Source organism: Rhinolophus sinicus, chromosome 11 (assembly GCF_057876585.1).
Source record: "Rhinolophus sinicus isolate RSI-liver-muscle chromosome 11, RSI-T2T, whole genome shotgun sequence".
Taxonomy (NCBI): domain Eukaryota; kingdom Metazoa; phylum Chordata; class Mammalia; order Chiroptera; family Rhinolophidae; genus Rhinolophus; species Rhinolophus sinicus.
Window position 1 is genome coordinate 15,535,977 of NC_142511.1, and position 13,914 is coordinate 15,549,890.

The 13,914-nt window shown below is 41.9% G+C and overlaps 1 protein-coding gene across 2 annotated transcripts in view; it reads right to left on the reverse strand.

The window, feature by feature from the left end:
- Positions 1 to 5,195: 5,195 nt before the first annotated feature.
- CENPF (centromere protein F) overlaps positions 5,196 to 13,914 on the reverse strand; it is a 52,510-nt gene continuing 43,791 nt past the window's right edge. For both annotated transcript variants that reach the window (XM_019738114.3, XM_074322088.2), the window contains exons 17-20: positions 13,639 to 13,804; positions 11,895 to 12,371; positions 10,238 to 10,416; positions 5,196 to 6,148 (exon numbers count right to left, since the gene is read on the reverse strand). In XM_019738114.3, the coding sequence (XP_019593673.3) occupies positions 5,951 to 6,148; positions 10,238 to 10,416; positions 11,895 to 12,371; positions 13,639 to 13,804 (1,020 nt within the window). In that variant the 3' untranslated portion in view covers positions 5,196 to 5,950. The remainder of the gene's footprint in view (positions 6,149 to 10,237; positions 10,417 to 11,894; positions 12,372 to 13,638; positions 13,805 to 13,914) is intronic.

The window sequence follows — 13,914 nt, forward strand, 5'->3', positions numbered from 1 at the left end:
ATAAAAATAAAAATTGGCTGAATTTGGTTTAAAAAAATACCTCTGCCTTGACTACAATCTATGCCACATTTGGAAAATCAGTGTGCGACTCTTCCAACCCAACATATTCTCTTCCTAAATGGGGGAGGGGGGGGAGATCTAATTTTGTTATCCATGTTGGAACAAAAATTTAGGATGCTAATTTGGGCTTCTGGTTTTCATAACAACAGATTCGTAAGTGGAATCTGCAGTAAATCTTCTCAATGAGTTGTTTTAAATTCTAGGAATGATGGATATCCACCATTTATTCGTCCTGCCATTAAAATATGTTATATGCAAGTCCATAAACATGTGGTATTTCCACATGGAGAGAGCTCAGTTGTCTCATAGGTTGAATGCCCAACCTCTGCAAACACTACCTGGGCAGAGCCAAGATGTAGTTCACCTATCAGCTCTGAGCCCAGCTGTTTCAGAAGGAAAAGTCTCCACACTCACTGCACCTGTTTACAAATTACAGCAGTCACACATCTTTTTCTTCCTCATGTGTCTGATTCTAAGAAGTGCCCACAGCCCGCTATGTAAGCATACGATACAGGCTGCCCACAAATAGCGGAGACAAAGCGTTGTGGGCTAACACAGGGCACCCCATGCCCCTCTGCTGGCCTAAGTCCAAGAAGATGACTGTTAGAACAACAAGCAGATGGCATCCAGGACAAATAACATCCTTATGCAGACTACCCAAGGTCTAGCAGGAAGGGACGGGCACACAGCCAGCAAATGCTGTTAGATAACACAGCTGCGATTTCAACACTGAGAGGATCTGTTCGCATTTAAAACTCAGGAATATCCCAATGTTTCGCTAAAACGTCCGTAACTGTGGAAAGCTGCCATTGTCCTACCGCTTTGCAAAAGTAGCATTGGAGAAAAACAAAAGTGAGTATTATTACAACAGCGTAACATTTGCTGGAAACCCAAATGCCAAATCCCTGACTACCTCAGAGCTAAATGAAGTTCAATAGAAAACACTTTCCTTTGGTGTGGAGTTGGCCTAAGCCCTAAAAGAAGGGAACTTCCCCCACTGGGTTCAGAATGGGATCCTAAAAGAACCGTTCAGAATGGTATATGGCTTCTTGACCTCCTGGATCCCTTTATTTTCAACTGGGGGGTCTATGGTAACATACAAGGAGCTTTGACTGGGGATCAAGACTATAGCCTCAGTTTTATTTGGCCACAAACTTAATAACCTGTTTGCGTCTCTTCTTGAGCGGTACAATAGAACCCACTTCACAAGATCATTACATATCAAATGAGGTAAAGCATTTGAAACTGCCAAGGATTTGGTTTGGCAAATAGGGTGTTTTTTTACAGATAAACATTACCCTCTGGTCATCCTCAAGGTGTCCTTAGAGGAGAGAGGAATAGCCAAGTCCAGTAATCGTATTCATTGGCCACATTCTTTGCATTGAGAGGATGGAGGCTGGTGGGAATTCTGAGCGCTGCTACTCAAGCTGCAAGTCAACAAAAATGGTGCGTGCATTGCCTTACGATTTTCTAAAACATCAGTAGAACCACTTACATTTACACACACAAATACGTCAACATTATGCAGGACGGACTAGAAGCAATACTTTCCCGTTCATACTGGGAGCAGCTGCTGTTAGAAATGTGGCAGTTAGACATCTAACACTTAGTGTGCCTCTCTCCTGAGACCGCTAGACAATTGTTGTCCAACCACCAAATGGGAAGGGAGGATGGGACCCACTGGGAAAATGGAAAGGAATAGAAAAATGAGTTTCTGGTAACCCAAGGTAAACCAAGGAAGTACAGAGGGTGCCCAAAAAATGCCTACATATTTTAAGAAAGGAAAAAACTGTATTAAAATTGTAATACTCAATATATACCGATAACGAAAGATGAATTCAAGTCACGTGTATTCGTTTTTTGGCACCCCCAGTATATTTTTCCAGAGAAACAATGCTATGAGTTGGAGGTCTTATATAGTTGAAACAAACTTAATTACCATTTTAACATGTTATGAGCAAAACTGACTTTCTGGGTTTTAATTTAGGTACAATTAACAATGTTATTTCTATAAGAAAATGTATTCTGAGTTCCAAATTTATATGTGAACTTCAGCAACACAACTCATTTGTAATTATTTTAATAATTGCTTTGAGTATTTTTAAAAAGCCAAACAACCAAAAATCAGTGGATAATTCATTTGCAACTAATTGAATGATATGTACAACTCTATGATTAAACTCACTTATAAAAAAAAGAATTAATGGTATTGAGACTGGTGAGAATTTTGTAGGATGGAACTTAATCTGAAATTAATGTGTTAGAAGATTTATCTAACAAAGTTAGGCTGCAATATTTTAAAATTATGTGTAATTAACTGCAGACAGACTAACCAACATTTTGCGTGCAAAATCATACATATCAACTAATTTAATAATCACAATTTTAAGAGATTAGTGCTATCAGTCCCAATTTTACCAGAGAAAACTGAGACATAGCGAATTAAGTAATGTGCCCAAGGTCACATGGGGAGCCCAGGCATTCTAACATTCGACTTCCACTTTTGACGTCTACATTTATATTAGGTTGGTGCAAGAGTAATTGCGGCTTAAAAGGTTAAAAATTGCAAAAACCGCAATTACTTTTGCACCAACCTAATACTACACTTTTGTATTCAAAGCCTTACAAATCTTTAGATTTTTCAAGGTTTTCCAAAACAGACTTTTTAAAAAGGATCTACTTAAAGTAAATAATGCTTATGCATTAAGTTAGTAGTTATAATTTCTAGAAATTGAAATTTATAGCTAATCTCATCCTATATTTTTGAAAATACAAAATAAGGTAACAAGTCAGATGCCATCGTCCTAGACTTAAGGACGTCTGCATTGCACAAAGTAGAAAAAGTACTTTTATCACCTGAATATTTGTACTCTCAGAATTATTCTGGAACAGCCTGCCTCTAAAGAAGCACAAGATAAACAAGAGTGGACTCTGCATTCACAGAACTAAAGTTGAAATACTTCACTTCTCTGACCCCACTTCAACTTTTATCCAATGATGAGAACCCTCTTTTTGCAAAGTTGTTGTGAGACATATTATTAACAAGGTCTTCCCAGACGTATGAGTCAGAAGTTCTACCTGTGTCTCTGACTTAATCTGAGCCTATAATATGGAAATCCTAATATCTACCTCACAGACATTATTTAAGGTTTGAGGAAACGTGTGAAAACACTTTGTAAAATGTATATAACTTTCCACGGTGTTTTAAGTAGTTGAGCCATAGCTCGGGTGAGTTGGTGGCATTAGATACGTAGTATTTCCTGGTAGTAAGGTGCTAGCTTTAGGTCCTCAGACTTTTCTAATTAGAATGGCCTGGTTCTCGGGGAACACTCCAAGTTCCGTTCTCCGTGTCCCCTAGTCAGTGAAGCTAGCATAAAGCCCCTTCCAGCCTACTGTACGAATAGAAGTGGGAGGGAGAGCAGAGCTGAACTATCCTCCACTGCCATCTAAAGTACTTAGTGACCTCCTAAAGAAATAATTGTATCCCCTTTCTCAACCACAGGAGAGAAATATGAAATATATGCCAATGATCATACAACTTATGACCGCGGTGTAATAATTGATCATAGTTTATCTCCCACTAAATTACTTTCAAGACACACTGCCATAGCCTGAGTGACTTTGGAAGAACTGGGAAATTCTAAGATCAGTGTTCAGCAGTTAGACGTCTCTGTGGACTCAAACCCTTGGGAAGTGGATCAGGTCTCCCCTCCTAGAGTGAGGGGCCCTTGGAAAGACGGGCCCTGACTTCTTTCCAGATTCAAATAAATCTGGAAAAATCTAATAGTTCCAACAAAATAAATTTAATTGTGGTCAAATGAGTCATGTCACAAATAAATCTCAGAGGCTAGTGTGTGGGGGGGGCCAGGGGGGTTAAGGGGTGACTCAGGAAATCAGGCCACATTAAAATGATGGGTTGTAGTCCCTTCTCAGTGAAGACGCAGTCCCTTTGTACTGCTGATAATTCCCCAAAACACAAAGCCATCTCAGTTCCTGTAGAATATTCAAGAAAGACTTGTCTCAGTCAAGCCCCTCATTGTACAGGTGAGAATCCGATTCCTAGACCTCTGGGCTTGGTTTATTTCCCCATGATTTGTCAGCCGGGATCTTATTTGTGACTCAACTGGTTTATCAGGTACTTCAGAATTGGGACTATAGCATGCGTATTTTTCATCCCATAGGCAGCTTAGTTCATAGTACATGAGTAGCGTTAGCTCGAGGAAAAGGATATTTAATGTCCTGGCTGTCCACGTATAAGACTGTGAATGAGTCCCTATGCTTATGAAAATACAAGGCATGGTGAGTCGTCCCTGTAACGAGGAGCAGCAGCTGTGGTCCACCCAGGAAAAGATGAAGATGCTTTCAAGGACCCAGGGAATTATCCAGGCAGACCTTCCGAGTGGAATCTTCCAGTAACTGGGGACAGCCAATAAAGCTGATGGCCTGGTCCCAGCGATGTCTACTCGGGGCCATGCCCTTGAGCACATGGCAGCTAGCCTTGGGATGATTTATGGTAAGAATAGAGCACCAGACCACAACCCCAAGCAGCTGAAACAGGAGGAAAGTCAGGATATCAACTTTCGGAAGACGAATCTTAAGTAGCTTAACAGTATTGAAAGCAGTATCCAACAATCGAACCACCTTGCAAAGGACAATTTTTAAATATTAAATGAGAGTATTGGTCAAAGTTTACACATTAACCCGAACCAAAAGCCAAGAGCTGAATGATCTTTTACTAGCTCGTGTCCTGGAAAGCTTTTTTACCCTGATTCAAGGACACAGGGACTTGTTCCAAAGTTTTCAGATTTGGTACGGCTCATAATGCCTGCATATTTTCAAAACGCTGTCATCATAACAAGCTGGAAAATGCCACATACTGGTATCCTTGCTGATATGAATTAATGGGGACACGTCCTGTGGTAGGTACTGGCTGCACGTGGTAGATAGATATTCCCGTACAATCTTCATGACTCACCTTCCAAGCTATGTCTTTTAATATAACTAACTATGTTCACTACATATCCTAGTATCACTTGTTAAAATAGTTTTACTTTTGCAAGAGGTTGTTGAAGTTGACAAGACATGGTACCCACGCTCACGATGCACTTATACTGAGGAATCATTTTCACAGAATACACAAGTGATTTTTTTTTATTAGGACAAAATGCCATATTTAAATACAAGATTGCCATTTGTGAGAAAGCACACCAAACTGGTCTTTAAAAAAAAACCATCACAATGACAGAAAACTTGATACATTACACCTTGGAGGAGCCTGCAACCCCGCTAAATGGAAATAAACACACAACTGCCACCACTACACACACAAATATGCACAAGTTGGATAAGCAAAGGTTTAGAGAACACACTGGAAGAAAAGGGCGAACACACCCATGTGTGTACACGTGTGTGTGCTTTCCTTAAAAACAACATGGTTTTTCTTCATTTTACTCAGCTCAAAGAAATTCTCCATCTAAAACTGTTTCGTGCTAACACTACACATAGAGAACATAAAGCAGAAGTTTACATTTTCCTGGGAGCTGTTAACTGGAAGTATAAAATGTGTTTTGCCTTTTTTTAGTGTAAAATACACACGCAAACGGAAGTTGTTATATAATGCTTGCCACTTAAGTGTAACATTACCCAAGAGCTTTCTACACTACTGTTTACATACGGAAAGGGCTGTCAAAGACGACCAGGTGATTAGGGCTTCCGAACTTAGTTCTAACACTTCTAACGGGAGATCTAAAGAGCACTACGCATTTAGGTCTGTGAGGAACTGTTTTCTTCCCACTGATCATGTGCTCCCTGACTGACAAGACCCTGGAGGCACCCTGCTTTCTAGTCAACTACTGCCACAGGCCAGGGGTCCTGACACACGAGGTCTCCTCTACTGGACCCTACAGTTCTCGGTGGACCTGGGGTCAGCTTCTGGGCTGGGCGCGAGCCGGCCTCGCTTGGCCCTCAGGCTCTCCCTGGGGCTGTCAGCCGATCTTCTCTCAGGAAGGTTACTGACCGAGAGCGATCTCGTGGTAGATTCTCGGAAGGTGGCGCCCGAATCTGCTGGGCTTTGTGGGGTGACCTTGACCTGCAACAGAAGCATCTTTGTTAGAGGTTTCAATCACATGCACTTCTCTCCAACATGAAAAATACTTTATTTTTTCATCAAATCTTCTTCTTTAAAAACTATAGTTTTACTATTTCTTCTTCGCAAAGAGCAGGCCCCACCTAACGGAGAAGCTAGGGGAATGTCTGACCAACCTCTGACGAGTCACCTTGCAAACCTTCCTTGACACTTCTGATGGCCAGAGACGTGCTCCCAAGGCAGTGTGACATTCTCATACCAGAGGGGAAGCTCTTTGAAGGCAAAGACTATGTCCTCTTTACCTGTGCGTCCCTAGTGCTCAGAATATGCTTGACTACCTGGCAAATGTTCAATATCCGCCTAAGAGAGAACCCAAACAAGCTTCTGTTTACCCTAAATTGAGCCCCTGCTTTCATTCAATTGAATATAATCCAAATGAGTAACACCACCATCGTAGGGTGGAAGCATTTGAAAGACCTAACCTGTTCCTCATATAACAGCATTTTACTAATTCTCCTTCCATTGCTGTTTCGTTTCCATATTGAATTTGGATTACAGCAAAAGGGCAGCTGTCTAATAATAAAATCCAGTGAGAGGAAATCCCCTTGCTGATGTCCTATCTTTTAAAAGAAAGAAGGTGCTTTGAAAATGTGAGATTTTAAGATGCAGATGAGAGCATGTGGTAGCTGATAGAGTCAAGGTTTTTTGAGGTTTACATAGGAGTGAAAGATACAGGGTTCAAAAGAGAAAGAGGAGCAAGACAGATGAAATACACAAAAGCTACACTTAACCCAAGTTAAAGGTAAGAGTTGATGATTCAAGAAGGAAGATCTTGAGAGAAAGAGAAAGAGAGAGAGAGAGAGCTTCCTTCACAAGGGCAGTACGTGTTCAGTACCAGTGCTGAGAGTAGCTATGTGACAGATTGCTTCCTGAGCAACTGACCTCCTGAAACAGTTAAAAAAAAAAAAAAAAAAAGAATGGAAATTATTTCCCTATTTATATTCTTTCCATAGGAAGTATGTGGTTTTAAAAGGCAGCTAAATACTGTTCATTACAGAAAGCATAGCAAATCTGGCCAACAGATCAAGTCCCAGGACAGCTTGCCTCTATCTCAGATTATGTGCAGGACACTTAAAAGGAACAGCCTTGAAGGATCAGGACTTAATGGAAAATTACTGTCCATGGAAAATTGAAGGGAAAAAAAAAACAACACAGTTTTACTGGTACTTTTTTTTTTTTAAAGTAGAAAGTGATATGAAAGACAGGTGTTTCCCTTGAACCCATCAGATGCAGGAGAGTCAAATCTTTAGGTTCACCATTAAAAAAGAGAGAAAGATCACACTGGGAAAAAGAATTTGAGCTACTGAAACTGCTTATCCCAGTGAAATAGCCCAATTCCACCCCTTGATGTCCACCACCTCTAGATTCAATTTCTCTGAGACTAAACTGAGGCAACTGTCGTCTGGGATCAGAGTTTACATTGTGGACGTGACCCTCATGTTGGGGAGTTAGCATCAGACTTCTCTATAACGAGATGCCACCCAGTACTTAAACGACCAAGGGCACCTCCCCCCTAACTGTCTTACAAACCATGTCAGCAGCCACAGTGGCGACAAGGCGAGTATGCAGGTGGCTCAGAGAACATAAACCTCGTTAGTAGGGGGGAGAAAACCGCAAGACCACACTACACTGATGACTGGCTGAACCGTGGTGATGGCATCACTGTCGTCCTCTATGATGGAGTGGCCGGTCCTCTGGCACTGACCACCAACCCCACGGTCAGATCCAGGGTACACACAATCATGATCCCTTGTGCCCAGCAAACTAGGAGCTCCTGGGTTCATTCATCACAGAGACAGAACGGAATGATCCTCACCTAGCCTGCATTTTACCCATTTCCCCCTTGGAACTCGTCAGATGTCACTCATGGTCCTGCTCAACGACCGAGGGAATCATCTCACTCCAAACCCAGCCAGTCACTTCAGGTGAAGGCTCATAATCCTGAGTTTCTAAGCACGTGCGTTAGCAAATGATGCCTGGCTCTATATTTTTTAAAACTGAATGTGAAATATGCTTCACAGATGAGGCAAGCATTTTATAAGGCGGCTCAGAAAATGCTGAATTGAATTAAAAATCAATAGGCTGGGTTTTGAATAGTTTGCATCTAATCACACGGTCTCCTACAACCTCCTCTCAAGAGGAACCCCCCCCATCCATTTGCACAAGTATGCAGAATTGCTTAGTATTTTATAACCGCTGGTGCCTACTGCTGCCTGCAGCTCATACAATGAGCACAAACTCACAGGAAACCATGGCTACGACTCTGTACTCAACAGATTCAACAGTGTGGAGAGCAGGCCCCCTAGTGTGCAAAGCCCTTTTTCCTAGAGAATAAGTCTGAACTCTACATGCAAACTGCCTTACCATCAGTTTCTCAGAGAAGGGAAAAATGACCCGTGTGGTGATTTCATGAGATGATTTCCTAACACACCTTTAAACCATCTACGGTTGCAATCACTTCAGGACATCAACAGCTCCATTCATTCAACAAGTATCTATTGCATGTGTTGGACATGAGGACACAAGTAAACCATGAACCTCACAGAACTCATACTGCAACGCAGAAGGCAGACTTTGAAGCAAGTAATTACAGCGAAGTGAACTGGCGTAAAAGAGTGCAAGACCAGGGTACTTACTACCTGTGTTTCATGATTTTCTGTTTTAATAGAGCTAGATAAATGCCTGATCCCCACAAGTATAAGACCAGCAGGAATGGATGTTAGTAAGAACTGAGGAGTAAGAAGTGGCTCCCAGCCGCCGGCCTAAGGCGGTGGCCCCTCCCACACCAGAACCTAAACGTGACTCCTCCTGGATTGCAGGCCAGGGGTTAGCTTGTGGTTAACTGTTCTGGTCAAGCTTGGAAGCTTCACTCTTTAGGGGCACTACTGCTTTATGGAAAAGAAACTGTTTTATGGTTACTGGAAAGTTAGGACCTACTCTATCAGAATACTCTCTTCAGTGTCTTGTTACCAGCTTGCAAAAGTTAAAACCAAATGTGGCGTGTGTGTGTGCATGTGAGAGAGAGAGAGAGAGAGAGAGAGAGACATGGGAGTGAGAGAGAGATATGGGGGTAATTGATGGGAGAAAATTTGCACAAAATCATAGAATATTTCTAATACAAGTAATGGATGGGCCCACTTTAATGAGTGAAAAAATGTCAGACCTTTCTTCCTCACCCGTATTTGAAACAATTTATTATAATGTAAGTTATGAACAAACTTAATACTAGGTATAAATTCTTTAATGCTTGAAGCTCCTATATATCAATATAACTTTGCAAATATGTTCTTGTTTTGATCCAACTAATCACCAGTGTCAGTGTATTTTGGTGCCCAAAATCCTAATGAGGAGAACACCTGGTCATTTAAGAATTATTGCATTACACAAATAGGGGTTACTACACTTTCAAGGCTTTGTTTGCCGCTTCAAAGTAATCAGATTGCATACTTAACTAAACTCTGACAAGTATGCAAAAATTACAAAAGTTTAAAAATTCTTAAAGCGATTCTAGCAACTTCCAACAATACTCCTGTAACCCCAAGTTTGCAAAAAACGCTAGAAAAAGAGCAAGACAGAGTTTCTCACTTAAGACATCTACTGAAACACGTGCTTTCTGCAGAAAGTAAAGGACAAATGATGCAAGACAGAGCCGGGCTGGAGGTGGGAGCAGATAGGTAAGAGGAAAAAGCATGGAAGAGTAATGACCAATGCCTGTGCCAAGAGAAAAACTACCTCCTCAAATCCTTCAAAGGTAATGCTTGAAACTTCCTTCTACGTCCTCTGAGTTCTGACCTAACAATGCCATTTCCCACCAGACTCGGTCTCAGTGGCCTGCTGGGTCCAGGACGTGATTGGGCAGCAGGATAATATCATGTTTACCCTCGGGTCTGCTCACTACTGACTTATTTACCCTGCCTGGAGGACAGACTTGAGAGAGCTCCTGAGTCAGAGGGCGCAGGTTCAAACCCTGGCCCAGAGAAGGCTGTCATTTCCTGGATTTCAGACCACAGATACTTGTTCACAGGCGTTTACCTTTTGTGATCTGCTGCCACCAGCTGTTGACTTGGAGGGCTCGGCGTGATTTTCTTTGTGGAGGCTCAGCGGGGATGGCACTAACTTCTGTGCAGCAAGGCGAGGGCTGGTCCGAGTTGCCATGGTTGTTCTTCGCAAGACGTATGGGCTTGTCTTTCCCGTTGGGATATCAGCAAACCCTAAGGGCAAAAAAGCTGCCTGTCAACACTGCTAGGTCCCATTTTATCTACCACGGAAATGGTGTTCATTAGGTAAAGTTTTAACCAAGAAAAGTATAACTCCCAAAACTGTCTGCTAACCACAGTGGGCAGGGATTTACTTCACGATACCCCTGGGAGTTGTCAAATTGAATAAATAACAGATTTTCTCTTATTAGAAACATAAAAAACCACAATGGGAAAGGAAGGGGAAAACAATATTAAATAGAAAAATTTGTTCCTGCTTCTTCTATGTGGATATATTAACTCGCATTTTTCTAAGATCTGAAGAAAATACCAGCAGGCCCTCCTGTAAAATTTGGATTAGAGTGTAAAAAAATAAAAATGAGAGGATAAAGAGGAAAGGAAAAATAAAAAAGGCCAGCTCTTGTTTAAAGGGGGCAGGCAATGTGAAATGGTAACGGCTACCTCAGGTGACGCCTCTCGTGTAGAGACTAGGAGTGGGGAGAGATCTGACGTTGCTAAGAGGGAGTTCACTCTACACACATCCTCTCCTTCTGTCGAGGGAACTGGCCTGACTCGTGATGACCAGGAGGACCAAGTCAAGCCCCAGGACACTCAAAGTCAGCATATAACGTACACTTCAGAGCGGCATTAATGGCTAACTAAAGCAGCGTTTGTTTTTCATTTTGTTTTTAACCCTTTAACTACAAACAAAAATCAGTAAGGCAAAAGAGCTAATTTTTTGGTGGCTACACTTTCTAAGGGAGTGACTCAGAACAGTGCTTCTCAAACCATCTACGGCAAAGAATCCGTTTTGATCATTTGGGGTCGGTGGGAGCAACAGGGCGTAACTTCTAATCTGCTGTGGAATGATAATTTTGTACAATACAATAAGAATGAGTCCACAGAAAAATGATTATGTCCTTGGAGGTTGCTACAATGTCAAATTGCTATGAAAACTTTAAACTCTTACTCTTGATTTCTGGATCTTTTTTTTTTTTTGGACAAGAACCAACAGTTCCTAGACTGGCCCCAGTCCTTGAGCGACCCTTAGGAGACCACTGGGGTTTTTAAAAAAAAAAGTGGTAAGTGGCTCCAGCCAGCATCATCCAGCCCATCCTCCAGCTTACCGACTATCTGGGTCGGACGCGACCAAAGACAGGGAAGCTTGAAGGATGTCTTGATTTGGGGATTTTACAGCACAAAAGTGTCAAAATCTGAACAGGTTTTTGACAGTCATGTTTCAAATGTCCCAGCACTTTCTGTAGTGTGACATGAGTAATTAGATCCTAGTCATTCTCTCATGGTAGAAAGGAAAATATGCACCTTACGAATTTAAAAGTAGGCCATTGCTTCCGAAGCTGAGTTAGTGGCCGTTGCTTCTGAAGCTGAGCTAGTGCTGTTAGGCAATAACCTAAAAACTAATCTTTTTGCATGTGAATTTTTATGTGGACTTTAAAAGAACCCAAATAATTCTGTTTTTAAATTACGCACACCTTTCTTTACAACTTCCGGAAGTCCCTCAGGCTCAAACTCGGTATCTTCCGCAGCCTCCGCAGGGTGAACTTCACTTTTGACGGTTTTCTTGCTTTTTTTAGAAAATGACTCTGGTGTAGGAGACGCTGTTCCTCCTCCACTCTCCCGAATCCCACTGGACCTCTGTCGTTTGCCTGAAGCTTTACTTTGGCTGGATGGTAACTTCTTCTCAGTAACAAAAGGAGCTAGAGATGACCCTGGAACAACTGAATTCAGCAAAGGAGAACTCTGGAGATGAAGTTGAGATTGCTGTGAACTCAGACGAGCAACTTGTGTTTCTAACGTCTCTTTGGCTCGCTCCAACTTCTCATGGCTTATCAGCAGGGAACAGTACTTATCCAAGTATTCGTCTGCCTCCTTGCTTTTTTCTTCAAGGCTTTCCTTCAGTTCTTTTACCTCGGTCATCAATTCCTCTACATTGGCATCCACAACAGTACCTGTCAAAAATAAAGTGACACATCATGTCCCCTGATGCTTCCCTAGTTGACACTGGGCATGATCAAGCAGGAAACTTTAGATGTGTTCTTTGATTTTTGGTTTGTTTGTCTGCTTTTGGAGAAGTCGGGAAAATATAGCTACACACATTCTGCTAGTTCAAACAACTGTCATTTGGGTGGTATCATATCAAGGTATATATTCTAGTTGTTTCCTTCCATACCTCTTATTTGGACAACTTAAGTAAAATATACCACAATCTCAAACTCGTATTTCAGCCAACCCATCACACTTTCTTGTAGTTATTCATGAGGTCAAATGAATGTAGTACATCCTTTATTGCCCCCTGTCCATTCTTTGCATCGTAAGTGAATGAACAATAAAAGCAGGTAAAGAATATGAAGTCCCAGTGGTAATGGCTTTGGGAGACAGAGGGGACCTGTGATAAGTTAAGTCCGAAGAAGCTCTGAAAACCATTTGGAAACAATGGAGGACCTGGTGGACAAAAGCTCGGAGGACACTATAAAGGTGGGAGTCTTGGTCTACTCGTAGCTGCCATGACTGGTGTTCAGTCCATTAGAAAAGCTCCCAGGGGCCCCACTACACCCTGAGTACTCTTCTCAGCAGGCAACATCACTGACATGGATGGACCTACAGGGCATTATGCTAAGTGAGATAAGTAAGACCCTGCCAAGCGATGGTCCAGAAGACCCACACATATACTTGCCATCACCTTGCCATTCGGTAACAGCATTCCATTCTGGGGGCACAAGTACAGAAAAGTGACAAGGACATTTGTCACTGCTTTTCTTTATTTTACCTCCACACCCCAAAATATAGCCCCCCCCCCTTAACCTTTTCATTTAGTTGACCCACAAGGATGCGCCAAGGAAACCGGAATCAGCTGCTCATAAATTCCTACTGCCAGCTCAGATGCCAATCGGTACTTGACGTAGAACCGGGTAGATGGGGACATCCACATGAAAACCTCTTCTTAGAAGGGCTCACGAGTAAAATGAGCTGTCAGTTTTTGTGTGTGTGTTGCAGAACAGAAGATGTGATTATTCTATTTCAAATTGCAGGCTTCCTTCCTAATCGTATTAATGACCCCATGCTGAGCACAGAATTCGGACACTGGAAAACGGATAAACTGCTGAAAATCAGCACGCCATAATAGAACAGAGACTCCAAATACTTCCTGTGTACACCACCAGGATGTCACCAGAGGAACATGGTTTTGGCTCACCGATGTGCCCAGGGGACGCCCACCTGTTTTCTGTTTCTCTTGTGCAGCTTCTTCAAGGTGAGACAGCTCTTTCTGTAGAATTTCCTTTGCCTCCTCCAGCTGTTTACTCGATTTGATCAACAACTTGATTTTCTCCTGTAAACGTTCATTGTCCTTCTTCAGTTGATTTGCGTATTTCAGATTGTCCGACTATAAAACAAAACCTTGAATTTAAAACCTTGAATTTCTCTTTATGAGCAAAAAAATAACTGACAAGATACAATTAAGAATCACATATTGTAAATTTAAGGATTACTGTA